The sequence below is a fragment of the Gadus morhua genome, chromosome 21 (genome assembly GCF_902167405.1).
Source record: "Gadus morhua chromosome 21, gadMor3.0, whole genome shotgun sequence".
In the NCBI taxonomy this organism is placed as follows: Eukaryota; Metazoa; Chordata; class Actinopteri; order Gadiformes; family Gadidae; genus Gadus; species Gadus morhua.
This window is the reverse complement of record NC_044068.1, coordinates 15,430,710-15,447,280: the sequence shown is the minus strand read 5'-3', so window position 1 is coordinate 15,447,280 and position 16,571 is coordinate 15,430,710. Positions and strand designations below refer to the sequence as shown.

The following is a 16,571-nucleotide window of genomic DNA, read 5'->3' as shown; positions in this document are numbered from 1 at the left end:
AATTTCTGTGTATATATCTGTGAAGCTACAGTTGACGTAGCACTGCCCAGGGTATTTCTATTACATTTTTGTTCATAAGCAAATTACATTCAACAAAATCAGTCAGCTAAACCATATGCAAATGAGGCGCATAAGACATGTAGGCCTGCCTCATTTGTAAGCATTCTGAACATTGCGATAGACTAAGGTTAATGTAGGTTACTACATTACAAGCTTGCACTGCAGTTATTCGTTATATACTCATTCTTTTCTTCTTTTTTACCTCTTGACTAGGTTCAGTGGACACCAGCATTCCTATTTTCCATGTAGAAACATTTACATCTCTCAAAGCTAATCCTTGGTTTGTGCTAAATGGAATACGATAAATCACAATTGTATTTAGTCTTATCATTTATTACAAATACCCGGTATATATATATTATTTTTTTCTTTTGACAAATTTCCCTTTGATTATGATATGTGTCTGTTTGTGTTCAGTTTACGGAATGAAATGTGGATGGAATTTGCTCTAACATGCTAACACTCCTTCATATTTACTGTGCAAAGGGGAAGAATCAGAATGAGAAAGAGAAAGGAAGAGGAAAAATTAAGGACTGCTATTCCTGTTTTTGTCTCTCAGGTGAGTGAGACTGAGGTCAATGGCCAGTTTGAGTCAGTTTGCGAGTCCGTTTTTAGTGAAGTAGAATCCCAGGCCATGGAGGCCTTGGACCTGCCTGGCTCATTCCGCACTCGAAGCCACAGTTACCTCCGTGCAATTCAGGCCGGTTATTCCCAAGACGACGACTGCTTGCCTTCAATGACATCCTCCACTGTCACTTCAACTCTCAGATCCACAACAGGTAAAAAAATAAATCCCTCCCCCACCCCAAGACGCAAGAGGGGGTTTTAGGCTGCATATCGTCATACATCCAAAACATGCGCACATACCTAACATACCTACATATGTACAGTGGGGGACCCTTGAGCTGAAGCCATATGCTAAATGGTTCCAGTCATCTTTCCTTTATTGTTTTGTTCATTTCGAAAGCTTTGATGCGATAATTGTGGGTGTGTGTGTGTTTGTGTGTTTGTTTGTTTTAGTTCTTGCCTCTATAGTGTCCGTCCGCCCCTGTCTCTTTGCACGATCCACGCATCATTAGTCCAGCTTTCCGATCCGTCGCTTTACACGTGGTGCCAAGCTGGAGGCTACATAAGGGTGGGGTGGTGGGGGGGGGTCTCAAGGCCACTCCCACAGCTCCGCACATCACACGGACCGCCAGCACTGACACACCACATGGCATGGCTAGGCAGAAAGTACTCTGAGCATGTCCAAACTCCAGCTGTGTTGTTCTAGATACATGATGCTGTACATATATATATGTGTTGTGGGGCAAGGTTTGAAGGGAGGGCTGGTGCCACAATGAACTGATAGATCATACCAGCTAGTACTCTGTCGATCCCATGCATTAAAAAAAAAGCATGCATTTAAAACTTACATAGTGAAAATTAATCATAGGGTACATGTATATATATATATGTATATAGATATGTATATATCTAGATATTTATATATATAAATATTTAGCAATAGTAATAACATGTAACCATTGCAAGGTAAGTCAACAGCATTAGAGTATCGACATATGCTGGTTGCACAAAGGAACTGTTCCGTAATGGAGATGACAAAACATTAGTTACCTTTCTCATAACTTGTTTTTTGGCAACATTGCTGTGTTGTGTCGCATAAAATGGTTATGCGTATTAGCAGTGTCTTCAAAAAACGAAATCGAAAGAACCTTTCGAATTCTCTTTCATGTGAATTGCCGAAGTAAAATATTTCGAAGGACAAATATACAAACAATGCGTTACAATGCAAATGAGGTTTTTTTTATCAAACTGAAGGCATTCCGACCTTTGTTCTCCACACTGCTACCAACGGGGCATGTTTTCTGTGACACAGTACTCACAATATAAACCCTTAAAATCATCAGGTTCTTTGTGCAAGCAGAACCCATTCAGAAAAACAACCTTACCGTCAGTGCATTTGGTGTTTGCCTGCAAGAGTAAAGCTATGAACCCTATTGAAACACTTTCACTTATTAGGATTCAGTTTTTGTTTGGTTTCTTTTTTTTTTTAAAGAAAATGGATTTGAATTGTTCAAGGTTCTCTTGCACTTGTTGATGCTGTCATTTGATAAGAAGAGACATTTGAACGTTTTCTTCAATTTGTATACTTGTTCTATTTGGACATTTTTTTGTTTTGTTTTCTTTCGTAATCCTCTCATGCTTGATTGGGTTTCCATCCACGAATGCAACAAAGTGACAGAAGTGCTGAGGATAAAGGAGTGTCTTCCAATCCCACCGTCTCAACTGCTGACCCTCTACTCACCCAATAGACCACCTGCGTCCATTCTGTCTGCTCCAGGAGGGCTTGCAATAGCAACAAGAAAACCCAAAACAATAACTTTATCGTCCATTCTATGATTGGCCGCATTCTTCTATCACAGTTTAGCAGCCATGGCAGAAACATTGGGGCTTTTTTTTTTTTTTTCTTCCAATAGTATCTGGTTACAACGTTGGTTCTCCTCTTTGAAATGATTTGAGTGAATAGTGGCCTAAAATAGAACAACAAAGAGAGAGTCAAGCCAAATATCGGCTGAGGCTCTCCGATCAATCCCCTTAAAACAGTATTTGTATCGTAGTCCTCTAGTTAAGACGCGCTTGTTAAAGTGGCCTTACCGACCAAATGAGAGGCTAGGGGGCGCCGTGGAGTGGGGGAGGGGGTCTGTGGAGCCCCCCCGTAGGGCAGACGAGCAGCGGGCCCCTCTCCATTTGAGCCGTCGTCTCTTGAAGGATAACCAGGGGAAAAGAACAGCTGGAGGCGTCAGTGATGATGGTCGCAGGTATTTTTAATGTTGACACGCATACATATATCTATGTATATGTGTGTTTTTGCACTGCCTTCTCAGTAAACCCAGTTTAAAAAAAACAATGATAGATTGTAGAAAGTACGCCAGTTAACTTCTCCAAACAACTCACAGAACTCAGAGGCGTTAACCTGCCGCTGAACTCATTTGCTGATAATCAGTCTTTGCCAGGCGTTTGGCGGGAATATTGATAACATTGCAGTGCCCATGCTAATTCTGACTTCTGTGAGTTGTGTGCCGTCAGTGTCTCTATTTTAAATGTGCTAAGACCACCTTATCAGTGTAAATGTATGGCATAGTCCACACTGGCCTGGTTTTTTTCCGTAATGTTTTCATATCGCAACCATTTAAGATAGCACTAAATGTTACTGCATCGCCACTGTCTCCAATCATTTGTGAGAGCAGCGTGTGTCCACTTGTACCTGTTTTGTACATTTTTTTTCTCTAACTCCATTGACTCCATATATATATATATATATATATTCAAGAAAAGATCACGTGTGGCAGAGTCCAAGCCCTTGACATTAAAGTCTGTCAGCCGTCTTTGACTGTGGGATTGCAGCCTCTCCCTGGTTCAGCCAGTGCGGAGGTTCCCCCTTCCACTGGACTTCTCCACCTGGGCCAGTTAGCCTTGTGGCACTGGTCCCGATATGTTCAATAGGGTTCATATCTGCTTCTCGGCCCAATGTCGTGTGATTTCTCTCTTTTTTTATGTTATTCCCTTTACATCTTTTCCTTTGCACAACAAAAGCAGTACTTTGAAAGATGTTTTGAGAGTGCTGAGTCCTAAAAACCAATAAATTGAATTTCAAATTTTACAAAATGATGGATGATAACGTGTAATTCCAGTTCACACGGTGCGGTGCAGTGAAAAGATGGAAAGAGGGTTGGCATTTTCTGAGATTCTTGAGAAGGCAGTGTAAAATCACCTTGGAAAGCCTACTGTATGTGAGTCCGGTGAAGAGATTTAGTATGGCACTCACAGAGTATTGCGCTACGGATAGGAGTTAAACAATGTGCTTTCCCTTGAGACAGCCCTCTAGCCCTTAAGATCGTTCAAGCAAAGTTAAAACCCAAAACACATAAAGTCTTGATTACGTAACCCCACCCCTGTCCCGACCACCTACACAGTATCACATTGTGGTTCTAAATGTGGGTTTATTTAAGAGCTTCAGATGGTAACCTTCTCTCAAGCGATATTCGTCTTTTAAGTAGGCCATTGGAAGGGTTGAGCTCAAGTACCTGTGGCAAGTACAGCATCGCACATCCACACACACATCCACACTCTACAGGGAGACGCTTTCGTAACTCAGATCCACCTCCCGAAACCCCGGTCCGCCAATCAGGGACGGGTTTGCATCTGATCCCCGACTCACACGCTGTATGTTTTCCATGGATGTGTGTTCGACGTTCCCGGCTCAGCATCCTCTCTTAAGTCCACGACCCCCCCCCAGCTGTTCCTCCTCCGTGTTGAATGTCCCTGTGCTTGCGTATCCACCCCTCTCTTGCAGAGGGATATGATGGTCTGGATGGCACTTCGTTGCTCAATGAGGACATGATCGAGGACGATGACGGGGCCAGCTCCTCCGCCTATGTGGAGCTGGAGCGGCTGGAGAGGGAGACGGCGGCCGCCCGCAGCCACCACAGCACTAGCTCCACCGTCACGGCCACCTCCGTGCCGCCCACCTCCCCGCCCTCCTACCGGGCGCCCGCGCCCCCGCACCCGCTCCCACGACGCTCGACCGCCTCCTCGGCCGAGGCGGCCACGGTGCCGCCGCAGGCCATCCAGGCCTTCAAGGAGTCGGCCAACATGGTGGCCGCCTTCAACACGCAGTGGAAGGACGAGATCTCGGCCATGCGCTACGAGCTGGCGGAGCTGCGGCGCGACGTGTGCGGCGAGCTCAAGACCTTCAACAGCAACTTCTTCAACTTCACGCAGTGCTACAACATGTGGACGCTGTGCCGGGAGAGCGGCAGCGACAGCACCACGCAGACGGACGACCGCGTGTCCGTGGGCATCCAGGCCGGGAGCAGCTGGCCCCGGCGGCAGAACACGGAGGACAAGTCGGTGATGTGCCAGCCCGAGCCGTCGGCCTTCAGCATCATGGACCTCATGGACCCGCCCCGCATCGAGATCATCGAGGGCACCCCGGACGTGTCGCCGGAGGGCTCCAGCAGCCCGGCCAGCCCGCGGCCCATGGAGGACTTCACCTGGGAGATCAGCAAGCAACCGAAGCCCCGCAAGCAAGCGGACACCAGCAGCGGCCACCGGAGCGCAAGTCTGGAACTGTGGAGTCGGAAGTACACCAGTGGGCCAATGTCATACCTGTCTATGTCTTTCTGATCATTCCCATTCTACACACTGTTCACACACACACACACACACATGTGTTCACCAGGGATCTTGGAAGGGAGGCCCTGGGTTGGCTGAGAAAAGGCAGAACAGTGCAGTTTGCTTGATGTCCCTTTACTCTTATGTACACAGTCTTACAACCAGAAAGTACAAGTGCAATGCGAAGGTGTCTAGGGCCTTATCTTCAGAGCAGGAGGCACGCTTTGATCAAGTTCAGAATGACGTGACAGAGGAGTGTGGAAGAGAATGACAGATGCCGTGATCCTTAAGTGCCAACTAGTTTAGCATATCTTTGTCACAAAGGAAGATACAAAACCTTTTTGATGAGCTAATCCAATGTTAGGTAAAGTGGTGTAAACTCCACCATCTGTTAGCCTCGATACACAATCGGTTGAAATGTCAAACCTTCTAAAGTAGTTCTGTCTCTCTAGCTCACATTCATTCCAGTTTCTCTTTGAATGGAAACGTTATATTAAGCACCTGAGCAGACTGAGAAAATACTGTGAATAACTTTAAGATAATCCTAGTGTTGGTTTCTTTTTTGAAGAACATACATGTGTGACTTTTACCATATTGCGTTGCAACTGTTCTGTTTACATCCCGATCAAAGCATTCCTTTACCATTGCCTTTTGAACCGAGTTCTATAAAAAAAGGGAAACTTTTTTTACCCCCCCATCTGCAGTAATGTCACAGCGCAAATATAAACACAGTTTGATCAACAATCCCAACTAAACCGCATAAAGCATCTTTTTTTATTAGTGACTAGTGATCAAGGATATAGTTTTTACTCAGTGGACTCTTACAGTCCCCTGATAAAATGTTTACAGTTGATCAGGACTGTTAAAGGGTTTACAAAGTTGATAGAAAATAGAACCAATAGTTAAGTCTAAGATAGATCATCCATTATGAATGTATTGGCTTCAATTCATTCCTTGCACAAAACTCTGCATTCATGTTGGGACTTTACCGATGTGTATATAGATGTATCATTTTTGTATATAGAGAAAACCTATATTCAATACTTGTACTGTTTGCAAACTATAACCATACTGTGTTCTGACATGACCGGGAGGGCAAATAACTAGGGTTGATGGTGGTTCCAGACCAAACCTAGCACTTTTTCCATGGTGTCCTACCTTTGAGGTCCATTTGTTCGGTTGGCGGTTATTGATTAATTTATTCACCTCATAGGAATAGTTTGTCAGACTCATATGAATAGTTTGTCTGACTCAGAAATCGTCCTTGCCAGTGTTTCCCAAATCGTTTTTTTGTGCAGCAGCAAGCAAAGGTCATCTTGCGTTGGTGTGTCCCGGATGCTTTTAGAAACAGGCTTTTCATGTCACTGACCCCGCAAATAGACGCCAGACAACTGCCGCAGTGGGTCCCTTCTTCTGGCCCTGGTGGAGCGCTGCTGAAAGAACAGGATGGAAACACTGGTCTACACGTAGACAATCAGATCTGCTGAGGGCCTGGCCTCCCCTCCCCCCCCTCCCCCCCCCCCCTCCCTCCCACACAGAGGTGCTCAGCCCCTGCACCTCTGAATGTACTCACACCGCCTCACTAGTGATGGCTTAAAGTTTGTGTCTTCATCCTAGAGAATAGGCAGGCAAACAGGGGCAGTCTGAATCCCACCACCCCTACCCTATACCCCCCTTTCTTTCTTTCTCTCTTTCTCCCAACCACACATCCTGCTTAATTTTCCTTTACCCCCCATCATCATCACCACCACCACCATCATCTATCGTGTTAACATGCCGCTACCAAAGTTCTTCCCTTGGGGGGGGCCCTATGGAAGCTGAGGGGGGCCAGCTTTACCACTCTGAACCACAGGTTCTCTCAGAAGGTGATCCGTGGATGTTCACGCAGAACAGGGGGTTCCTCCCGTCCACCAGAGCCCCTCTGACTGAGATCTCGGCTGTTAAACGAGAGAGACCTCCCTCACGTCGTCAGTGAACGCGAGTCATCTCTCACCCCTCCCTCCCTCCCTCCCTCCCTCCCTCCCTCCCATCCCTATCTATTCTTTCGGCCGACCAAAAGACGATGAGAAACGTGGCACTTTTTAAAAGAAGATGTTTATATACGGAGAAGACTGTGCGCCCATGGAAAGATCTGTGAAAGAGAGAGGAAAAGAGCGAAAACGAAACAGAGACATCCTCATTGGAGTTGTTCATGTTCAATTGAGACGTCCGGTCCGGTGATTGGTTGAACAAGGTGGAGTGCTGAGCGATCGGTCGCTTGCCTTTCTCATGCAATGCAGGAGTTAAAGAGGCCCGCTGTCCGTGGGCACTCTTTGATGACGTCCGCTCCTTCTGGGCAGCGGTCCCCTCTCTCTCAGTGTTTTGTTCTGTTTATTATAAAAGACATTTCTTAGGTGATTGACCTAATCGTTGGCATCTCTGCACAGTAGAATGAAAACGATTCAGTTCTACGTTTTCTTTGGTCATCAGCCCATCTTCCTGGTATTAACAGGCAGAGTTAACAGAGAATATATATATATATATATATATATATATATATATATATATATATATATATATATATATTTGTATAATATATACATATATAATACCTAGAATGATAATTATATTGATAATGAAGAGGCAAATGACTGTGAGAGCCTTTTGCAAATGAGCCTATAACTATTTTAAATATATACATATATAAATATATAAATACAGACATATAAACCTTTTGGAGAGCTTGTATTCGTATTCACCTTTTTGAATGATTAAGAGGGAAGTGCAGCGGCGTTCCCTACCTGCATCCTTCCCTGTGTCTTGGGAATGCAGACTCAAAGGTGCTCAATCCATAATGAAGACTGGCAAATCATCGTGGTTTCAAAAAGATGTACATTCATTCATTCTATGCAAGTCCTTTGTTCTCTGTCACATTGTTTTCAAGCGCTCAGTGTTGGCTGTTCATGGTGATATATTCATATTTAAAGTCATCAACACTGGAGATGTATTACATTTTTCTGTTGTGTTCAGAGCGTCAGTGGGTTTTGTTTTGCATGGGCCTCGGGGGCAATGCTTAAAGAGTTACTAGATACTTGAAAACTTTTGCTGCCCTCCTAAGGTTATCTTATCTGGAGAACGACAGAACGCTATATTTTGACCTTTGGATCTCAGCCAACACATACATGTGGTCAAGTTAGGAAGTCACTCTTTGACTTCTTGTTCTTTTCAGAAACATTTGATAATCTGGTTCTGAGATTCAGTCTGTGTTTTCGAGAGAGAAACCTGTCAGCATAGTACTGTAGCACAAAGCAGAGCGTTGGTTGATCTTCATGTTGTCAGTTGTGTTCTCATTTTTTACATGACAAAGCTTACGATGGAGACTCGGGTGTACTGGTAGCCTCATGAGACCATCCTGCTCTCACAGTGAGTTCACGCTCTGTTTCTCTCTGGAGGTCAGGCAGGGCTTGATTCTGTTGAAAGCCTCTTTCAAAAATTACAAAAAGGTAGGGCCAATCAGTGCACGGGGGCGGGGCTTCGGTTCTAGATGAAATAGGAGTGCTGCAAACTGCCATTTAAAAAAACAATTGCACCGTTGTAAAGTATAGCGATGAAAAGAGCAATCGAAACCTTTCTGTCCAAAATAACAACGGGAAAAGGGTTTTCATTCGAGGTAAATGTGTGTTGCTTTACGTCCTATCGGATTCGGCAAGAGCAAAGAGTGCAAGAAAGTCACTTAGTTATTCTGATTGACTGGAGTGTTATGGGCTTTGCACATATTTGGAATAATTTGTTGCCCAGCCAAGGCCAGACTGATATTCATTGAGAAACGCAAGCTTGAATATCTGGATGGTCTGACGAGGCTAGTAGATTTGGGTTTTTGAATGGATTTTTGAATGGAAGCGGTTATTTCGTGGCACTGCCAGAAACGTATCATACGGGAAATAATACAGAATATTTATTTTATTCATGGATTATTTACCTCAACTACCAACAATAATGTGATTTAGGGAAAAAAATAAACTAAACCATCCATTTTTATCAAACTGTCAATTTATGTTACTGTTAATGGTAACGACAAGGCAACAATAAGATGATTACATAAGAATTAACTGACAGAAAATGGACGTTAACAAGGATGTTGATGACTGTCTCACAACAGTAATCTGGGCATTCAGTTCCCAAGAAAAACATGACCATTTGAAGTGGTAATATAAACGATATACAGTTTACATATATTGCCAGCAAAAGTACTTAAAATAGTACTATAAATATCTTGAGTTCCGTTTTTTATGCAATGAAATCCTAAATAAACTGAGCAAAAGCATATCAATTATTTTAGGTCCAAATAAATTAACATTCCCCTTAGATGTAGCAAAGTAATGGGACTTTGATATTTTTTAGCAAAAATAACATTAAATGTATATATTATATAAAACATAATAAATACCAAATGGGTGAGGTTATCAAATATACTTCCTTGACCATGAGTCCATTTCGTCTATCTCCATGATATGAATACTATATACATAAATGAATTTCCCCTTTGACCTCTGCTATGTTCAAACCTCGGAGATGACACCACTGGTTCCTGCAACAGCTTTTTATGATTGGCTCAATGTGAGCCAATCACAGCCAGCCATTGTAGCACCTGTTTGGTGCTATCCCTGTGGTTTGATTGGCCTGTTCTCTTATATGTATCAATTTGTTATTAAGAAGGAAACTAATATAAATACTAAGGCACAAATTATGTCAAAATAATTTTAATTAAGTTTGTTTACAATGCTTGAACATAGTTTTTTTTTATTATGATTACCCCTTAATAGATTTATCTTGCTGTATTTACTTAATGAATCTTCAAAATGTGCTTCTCTATGTTTTGCATCAATCATGTTGCAATTTTTCAGGGATCTCAGACTGCAATGTTTGGTGAATTACATTTTGTCAAAAATGATAAAGGATCCTTTTTAAACATGTAACGTTTAGCTTGCATTTATTAGCTTTTGCCTGATTTTTCCTGTGGTATTCGGATTTCATTTGAATATTTTCGTAATAATTATTATAATTTTTCTTTGTGAGGTGTTTCCTGTGAATTTTCAGTTCAAACGTTTATTGGCCTTATGTATTTTTCATAAATTGATATGAAACGATAAAGATTTGTAGAACGTTTTTGATAACTGAAAGTGCTAGAAGTGGGGGTCATAGCTTTACAGAGGCAGCCAAAGATGTTAGTGAAACTTTTTTTTATTATCTCGGCCTGTGTTTCATCCCAAAATTGCCATATTGTCGATATTCCTACCAAATATTTCTTCCGCTCAAACACTCCACAGACAAAACATTTCTTCTTAAATTAATCTTCCAGCTATGTATTGGTTTTGTACTAAGCTTATCACCCATTATTGCTTTTCTTTCTTTTCTTGTTTTTTTATATTTGTTTGTTGTATGTTTTTTTCCCCCCTTTTTTCGTTTTAGGCGCCCGTAGCTTAGCGGGGGGGCGTAGAGTGTACGGTAGGTCTGGTAGGGAACCATTTTATTATATATACATATATATATCCTTATTTTCTATGTTGTTAACACATACCATGCATTTGACCTCACTCATCTACATATACCACTCAGCGCAAGTGGAATGCATCCCCAAATCGCACACACCGTCATATCTGCACATTATGTAAATACACATGTAAATGTTTTCATCCGTTTTTTCACTGAATACATTAAATACATTATATTAGACCCTCTGTCCCCTGCCAAGAAACTGCATGTGCGTGAACTGTGCTAAAATTTTGTAAGAGAAACATGGTAGAAAATATTAACAATATTGTGAAGACTCTTTCTGTGTATCTGTGTTAACACACAGCACATTACAGGACATAATATAGATATGCAGAATAACTACATATATTTAATTCAAATATTTTTGTGCTGGTCTTCACAGTAACTTACAGAAGACCATCCACGTCTGTACGATGTTCCACAGCTGATGCTTGTGTTCCCCTACTGGTTATGTGCTCCACTTTGTTTTAGAGGAGATGACTCTCTAGTCGGAGGCATGTCTAGTTCCATCAACCTGTGGATGCCTCAGACCCGGTCAGGTCATGAGGATTCTAGACTATTTAGTTGTTTCCAAACTAACATACGCCTTCAGTGAAGACAGATACAGGTCATTAAGAGGCTGGCGGGGGTCATGTTTTTTATATTTAAAGGCTTCTTTTAGTGAGGCTGTTTCGTAACTCACTACTTTATGGATCTTTGGCAACCGTGCAGAAAGCAACTCGCCTGACAATGGTCCTGGGCGCCCATCTGTGCGAGGCAGAAACGAGGCGAGATGAAAAGCCTGCAAAGGCGACTGCAAAGCCTTGGGCTCTGCGGACTGGGTTCCACAGAGCCACAGCATCAGGCCCAGCACTGCCAGATAGAAGGAGATTAGGCTTGATAGCTAGATGTGAAATATAACCCAATATCACCTAACACAATAACTGTGTGTTCTTGTGTTGGAAACACAACGCCACACGCGCAGAGTTCAGTTATCAACTGCCTGATCGGTTATTATTTGTTCTTCCATTTTTAATAATTGCTGTAATCTCATCCTACCTTAACTCCTGCTGAAGAATATATAGACAGATATTTTTGGTGTGATCCCTGAAACAAAAGCACAACAGCTGTTGTGTCTGGGCTGTTACTAAACCTGATGGGCCCACTTCTCAAAACGAAAGCAAAAATGGGCCATGCATATAACGAGCACATTAAAGAGAAAATACAAGGAATACATAACACTAGCAGATATAATAAAAATAAATAAATTACAATATGTAACGAAACAACACCATGCGCCGACATGGTCCGACTTGGTAACAGGCGGAGGGCGGTTGTGGTGGGGGGTTGGGGGTCCTAGCGGGGTCAGTCCTTGCGTTCCTTCGAAGCCCTGGTAGTTGCAGGTTTTAGCCCTGGTGCAGATTGGGGGCGCACGCTGCACGATATATGTGTCTTCAAGTCTGCTGCTAGAAACCTTCTTAATTTGACCCAATGTTTGATCTGTGTCGAAATCCACCTGCAAAGCCATTACTGGGTGAGCCGCTGCCATAAGCTGATTCATGAGCAGTGGCAATTTCTAAAGATATAACTTCTTTAAATTCTCTGAAGTGAATCCTTCTATTTTATAATGACACAAAATAGCACACAAATAGTGCTACACTATTTCCTACAACGTGACCTCTAACATATTGAATGAGTTATGCTTCTGAGATACCTCTGATAAAGCACAATCTAGCTGCTAGCTGCAACCTGAACACCAGCAACAACAATGTTGTCGCTCTTTGATTGGAGGTAACTCTGAGGATTTTGCATAGGCTGCTACTTCCAGCTTCCTCAGTTGTCTGGAACGATGGTCATATATAAGGAATAATTCAAAAAGGGGTGTGCCATTATTGGAAAATAATGAACATTAATATTTTCAAATATCTCTAATAACTAAGTCACCCTAGGCTGGTTTATTCCCCTTATACCACAGTTATCAGCAGTGATTAGATATGAGTTACTTTGCTTTGTTTTCTTTGTGTTATAGCTATTTAAGTCCAATAATTTTTTCAATATCATTTAAAAACTCTTCTGCACAACAGAGTCTGAGATAAATGCACAGTATACATTCTGCAACACTGCTTATTGATTTATTATATCTATTTAATTTTGTTTATTTTAAATTATTCACTTTGATTATGGTATTCTTTTAAAAGATCACTCTCTTGCTTTTTAATCATTCTAACTTATATTTGGTTAAATCCTCCAAGCACTATCATGAGACCACAGCATGAGATATATTTCTTATGTTTGATCTCCCGCCATGTGACAGGAAGGGTCATGATCAGAATAGCAGCCTCACTCCACCAACCACCGCTAATTGAGGCTGATTTTCACTGAAACACCTTGTTAATAGAGTGGAAGATCTCAGCACAAAGTCTTGCACTTTGTTACTTCATCAAAGAATGGCCCATTAGTTATTTTCTCTCTTCCACCTGCTTTTCTGTGTTCAGGGCAAAGGGGATGTTTTACAAGGGCTGGCTGTGACGTGATTTGGGCTTTTAAACTGGCCTAACAGTTTTCTTCATGTCCAAGACTGCATATTGAGGCTATTTATGCTCTGCTCTGACCATCGCATAAGTAAAGAAAAACAGTATGCTGCCTCATAAATTTAGAGGTAACAGAACCAGTATATTAGCTGGACAGTGTATATATTATATGTGTCCATCAGAGACAACATCCAGTGGAACAATCTTATTTTTGTTTTTGTCTTTTTCTATAAACCAAGGGATTGAGTCGATTTTAGTTTGTGCCTGCCCTAATTTGGATATCTCTCGTTGTGAGCAAAATTCAGGAGACAACATCACAGGCCTATACAGGAAGACCAGGAATATCCCGTCGCTATTTGTCAAAACTGCTTCTTTCGGCCAGTTGATTTGTAACGGTTTGTTGTGATGTTTTTGTTTGGTTTCCATCCATGAGAGGTCAATCCACCTTGCATTCATGGGGGCATCACCACTGTATGTATATATGTATGTGGCTATGAACAACGACATGCTCGGTATACCGTACCCCCCGTCCCGGGAGGGACGCAGCCACCTCCTGGGGCCCAGCCCCTCTTCAGAGCACGAGGTCTGGCCCCAAGCAGCCCCGCGCCTTGTCCTCTGTCCAATCAGCCATCCATCATCCACCCATCCATCACCTCATTCATTCAACAGCTCGTTCCACGCAGTGCTTTCATAGGCTCCCGTACAGCGTAGCATAATAGCTGCTTTTTGAATGGAAAACATCAATTCATCCATTTTTCTTTCTTTTTTTTCTGAACACCCCATGTGATTTGACATCCTGTAGAGACAGCAAGGCTCCAGGGCTCAGTAATGAGGACTACTATCCAATGCATGCGGGCCTAATTGATAGCAGGAGTGAGCAACAGCAGACCCTGAGAGCATGGATTACTGTCTCTAGGTTACGAATAGGATCGCTTTTATTTTCAGATATTAACATCGGTGAAAGGGAAAACAATTCTCTCTGAAGACTCTTTATAATTACGCATTGTTTTCTTATTTTACGAACTATTGTTATCATTAGTAAAGGCCACAGAGCAGTAATTTGACGACCACAATCAAGCCTGGTTAGGATTTACACAACAGGTAGGGGCGGCAGGCGTGCGTGCGTCACATGGTCAGCCCCCATGTCCACGCCTGCTGCCGCCCCTCAGCCATCCCCACTCCATCCACCCAGTCCATCCATCTCGAGCCCAGCAAGGATAGCGCTCCACACCGGCCCCCAGGCCGTTCCAGTCCACAGCTATGGTAAGCGTAGCCCCTGGTATACACGTGGAGCGTAGGTGGATGGATGGAGAGAGAGAGGCCATGCGAACGGACACTCGGAAACGTTCTGAGATAACCACCAAATTGACGACAAAAGATGGAGGCAAAGGTATTTTTTAAGGCCCCGGTTGAAAGAGCAAGAGACGGAAGGTCTGTGACAACACTGCGGTAAAAAAATTAAAAAATACATTTTGGGGCCACATTTTACGTGAAGTTCATTGCTACGATACTGAGCAGTTATGGATTTTTCTCATCAGCATCATGCTTTGATTGAGAGTGGATAAAAACAAAGTGCATATAGCATAATTGTAACTGATTTAAATCCTTGATGGCTATGTATGGTTGCCATGCAACAGTGCAGTTACGTTCATGTAAAATGTGACTTACTTTTATGAGTGAAAGGAGATTTAAAATGAAAAAAAAGATACCTGGACATGTGCTCAACATACTCTGCAAGCTTCTTAACCCAGTCAAAAAATTGATACAATTTAGAGAAAGATATTCATATTTGTACATTGGCTTTCAGTAATGACCAAAAATGACCCTATAATACATTGAGAGAAAACAATTCATTGTGTTTAATTGTCGCTGTCTCATCAATGTCTGGATCCACCTACACACACTGCAGCGTCTTGACAGAAACAGAATGCTTAAAGAGACACGACACACTAAATCGCTTTTGGCAGTTTGCTGCCATCTTGAGGTGACAAAAGGTAGACTGCTCTAGGTATGCTCTGATTTGCACCTACATGGAAAAAAAATCACTTTACTTCACATCGAAATCCACCTGGTGTGATTTTACTTTTAGATGGCTGCAATCTAAAATAAAATGGTGTAGTGTGTCGTTACTCTTTTTTAAATTCACTCATTTTATATGTGCTGTTTACCAACACAGTGAAGAATGCTGTCTGGCCAAGTCAATGCTTGATCTGTGAATGTCTGTCTCCGTCTCTCTTCTAAGTCTCGTCAATGCTTTCTAGCAATAGCATTTTAATAGTAATCATGAAATTATATCATAGCTATTGTATGCTTAAATGTTAATACGAAGAGTGTTTTATCTATAAGCTATAATCCTTGGATGAGCATTATGAATTATCCAGATAATTGTGATACTATGCTTTAAATAAGTAGCCAACATTCCATGCAAATGTGAGAATTGGAAAACTTTGAATCTACAACCCATAGATTTCAGCTTTTAAATGTCCAGAGTGCTACGTTCTGTTTGTCTCTTGGTCTGTCTTTTTGTATGCTTATTGTAGCCTACTGAATGTTCAGCCCCCGAGTGCCACCGTGTTGCCTGGTCTGAGAGTTGGATAATGCATGGGGGCTGGTGGAGTACTGCTGGCCTGCCTGTTGTAGATTCACCTCACCCTAGCCTCTTTGACCAGTAGGGATTAGTTTTGCTATTGCCCTGTAACGGTCACATTGAATAGAGGTTATTTTAACTTTCTTGGTTAATCTTACTTGGTTGTTTTTTTTTGCCTTTCGCTGTTATTACAATCCTAATTTCTATAAACTGCTTGAGCAGTAAACATGGAAGAATAGCATTTCCAACGATCAATTAAAGAATGGATACAGATACTTGGTCAGCCAGTCACGTTTTGTGTGTAGTGTTGCCTATGAATGTTGTCCGCTTATTTGTCATGGACATTAGGAGACATTGTGAGAACAGGAACACATTTAAGGCTGGACATTGATATAAGATGATAGTAATCAGCCATGAAGTATAACTGTAATATATGGGTCCAGAATTTGACCCCACTCCCCTGTGGAGCTCCTCTTCATAACAATATACTTCTCAGTCATTTCATAGAAGTGTGAATGAAACAATAGGCGTTGTACCGTATGTTAACGGTAGGTATACAGAGAGACAGTCCTCACGTTGTGTGTGTCAATGATGTGTTTCGCTCTGTATTGCTTCCCTAACTGCTGTCGCTTGCCTCTTCCAGGGATCCAGTTTCGCCTCCCCTCCTCCTGCAGCGTGGACAGGGCTCAGCCCCCTCCAGGTAC

The 16,571-nt window shown here is 42.3% G+C and overlaps 1 protein-coding gene across 1 annotated transcript in view; it reads left to right on the top strand.

Moving 5' to 3' along the window:
- Positions 1–16,571, top strand: part of LOC115534873 (disks large-associated protein 2) — a 69,486-nt gene that overhangs the window by 33,687 nt on the left and 19,228 nt on the right. The window contains exons 7-9 of the mRNA XM_030346154.1: positions 620–839; positions 10,687–10,731; positions 16,511–16,567. Coding sequence (XP_030202014.1) covers positions 620–839; positions 10,687–10,731; positions 16,511–16,567 — 322 coding nt within the window. The remainder of the gene's footprint in view (positions 1–619; positions 840–10,686; positions 10,732–16,510; positions 16,568–16,571) is intronic.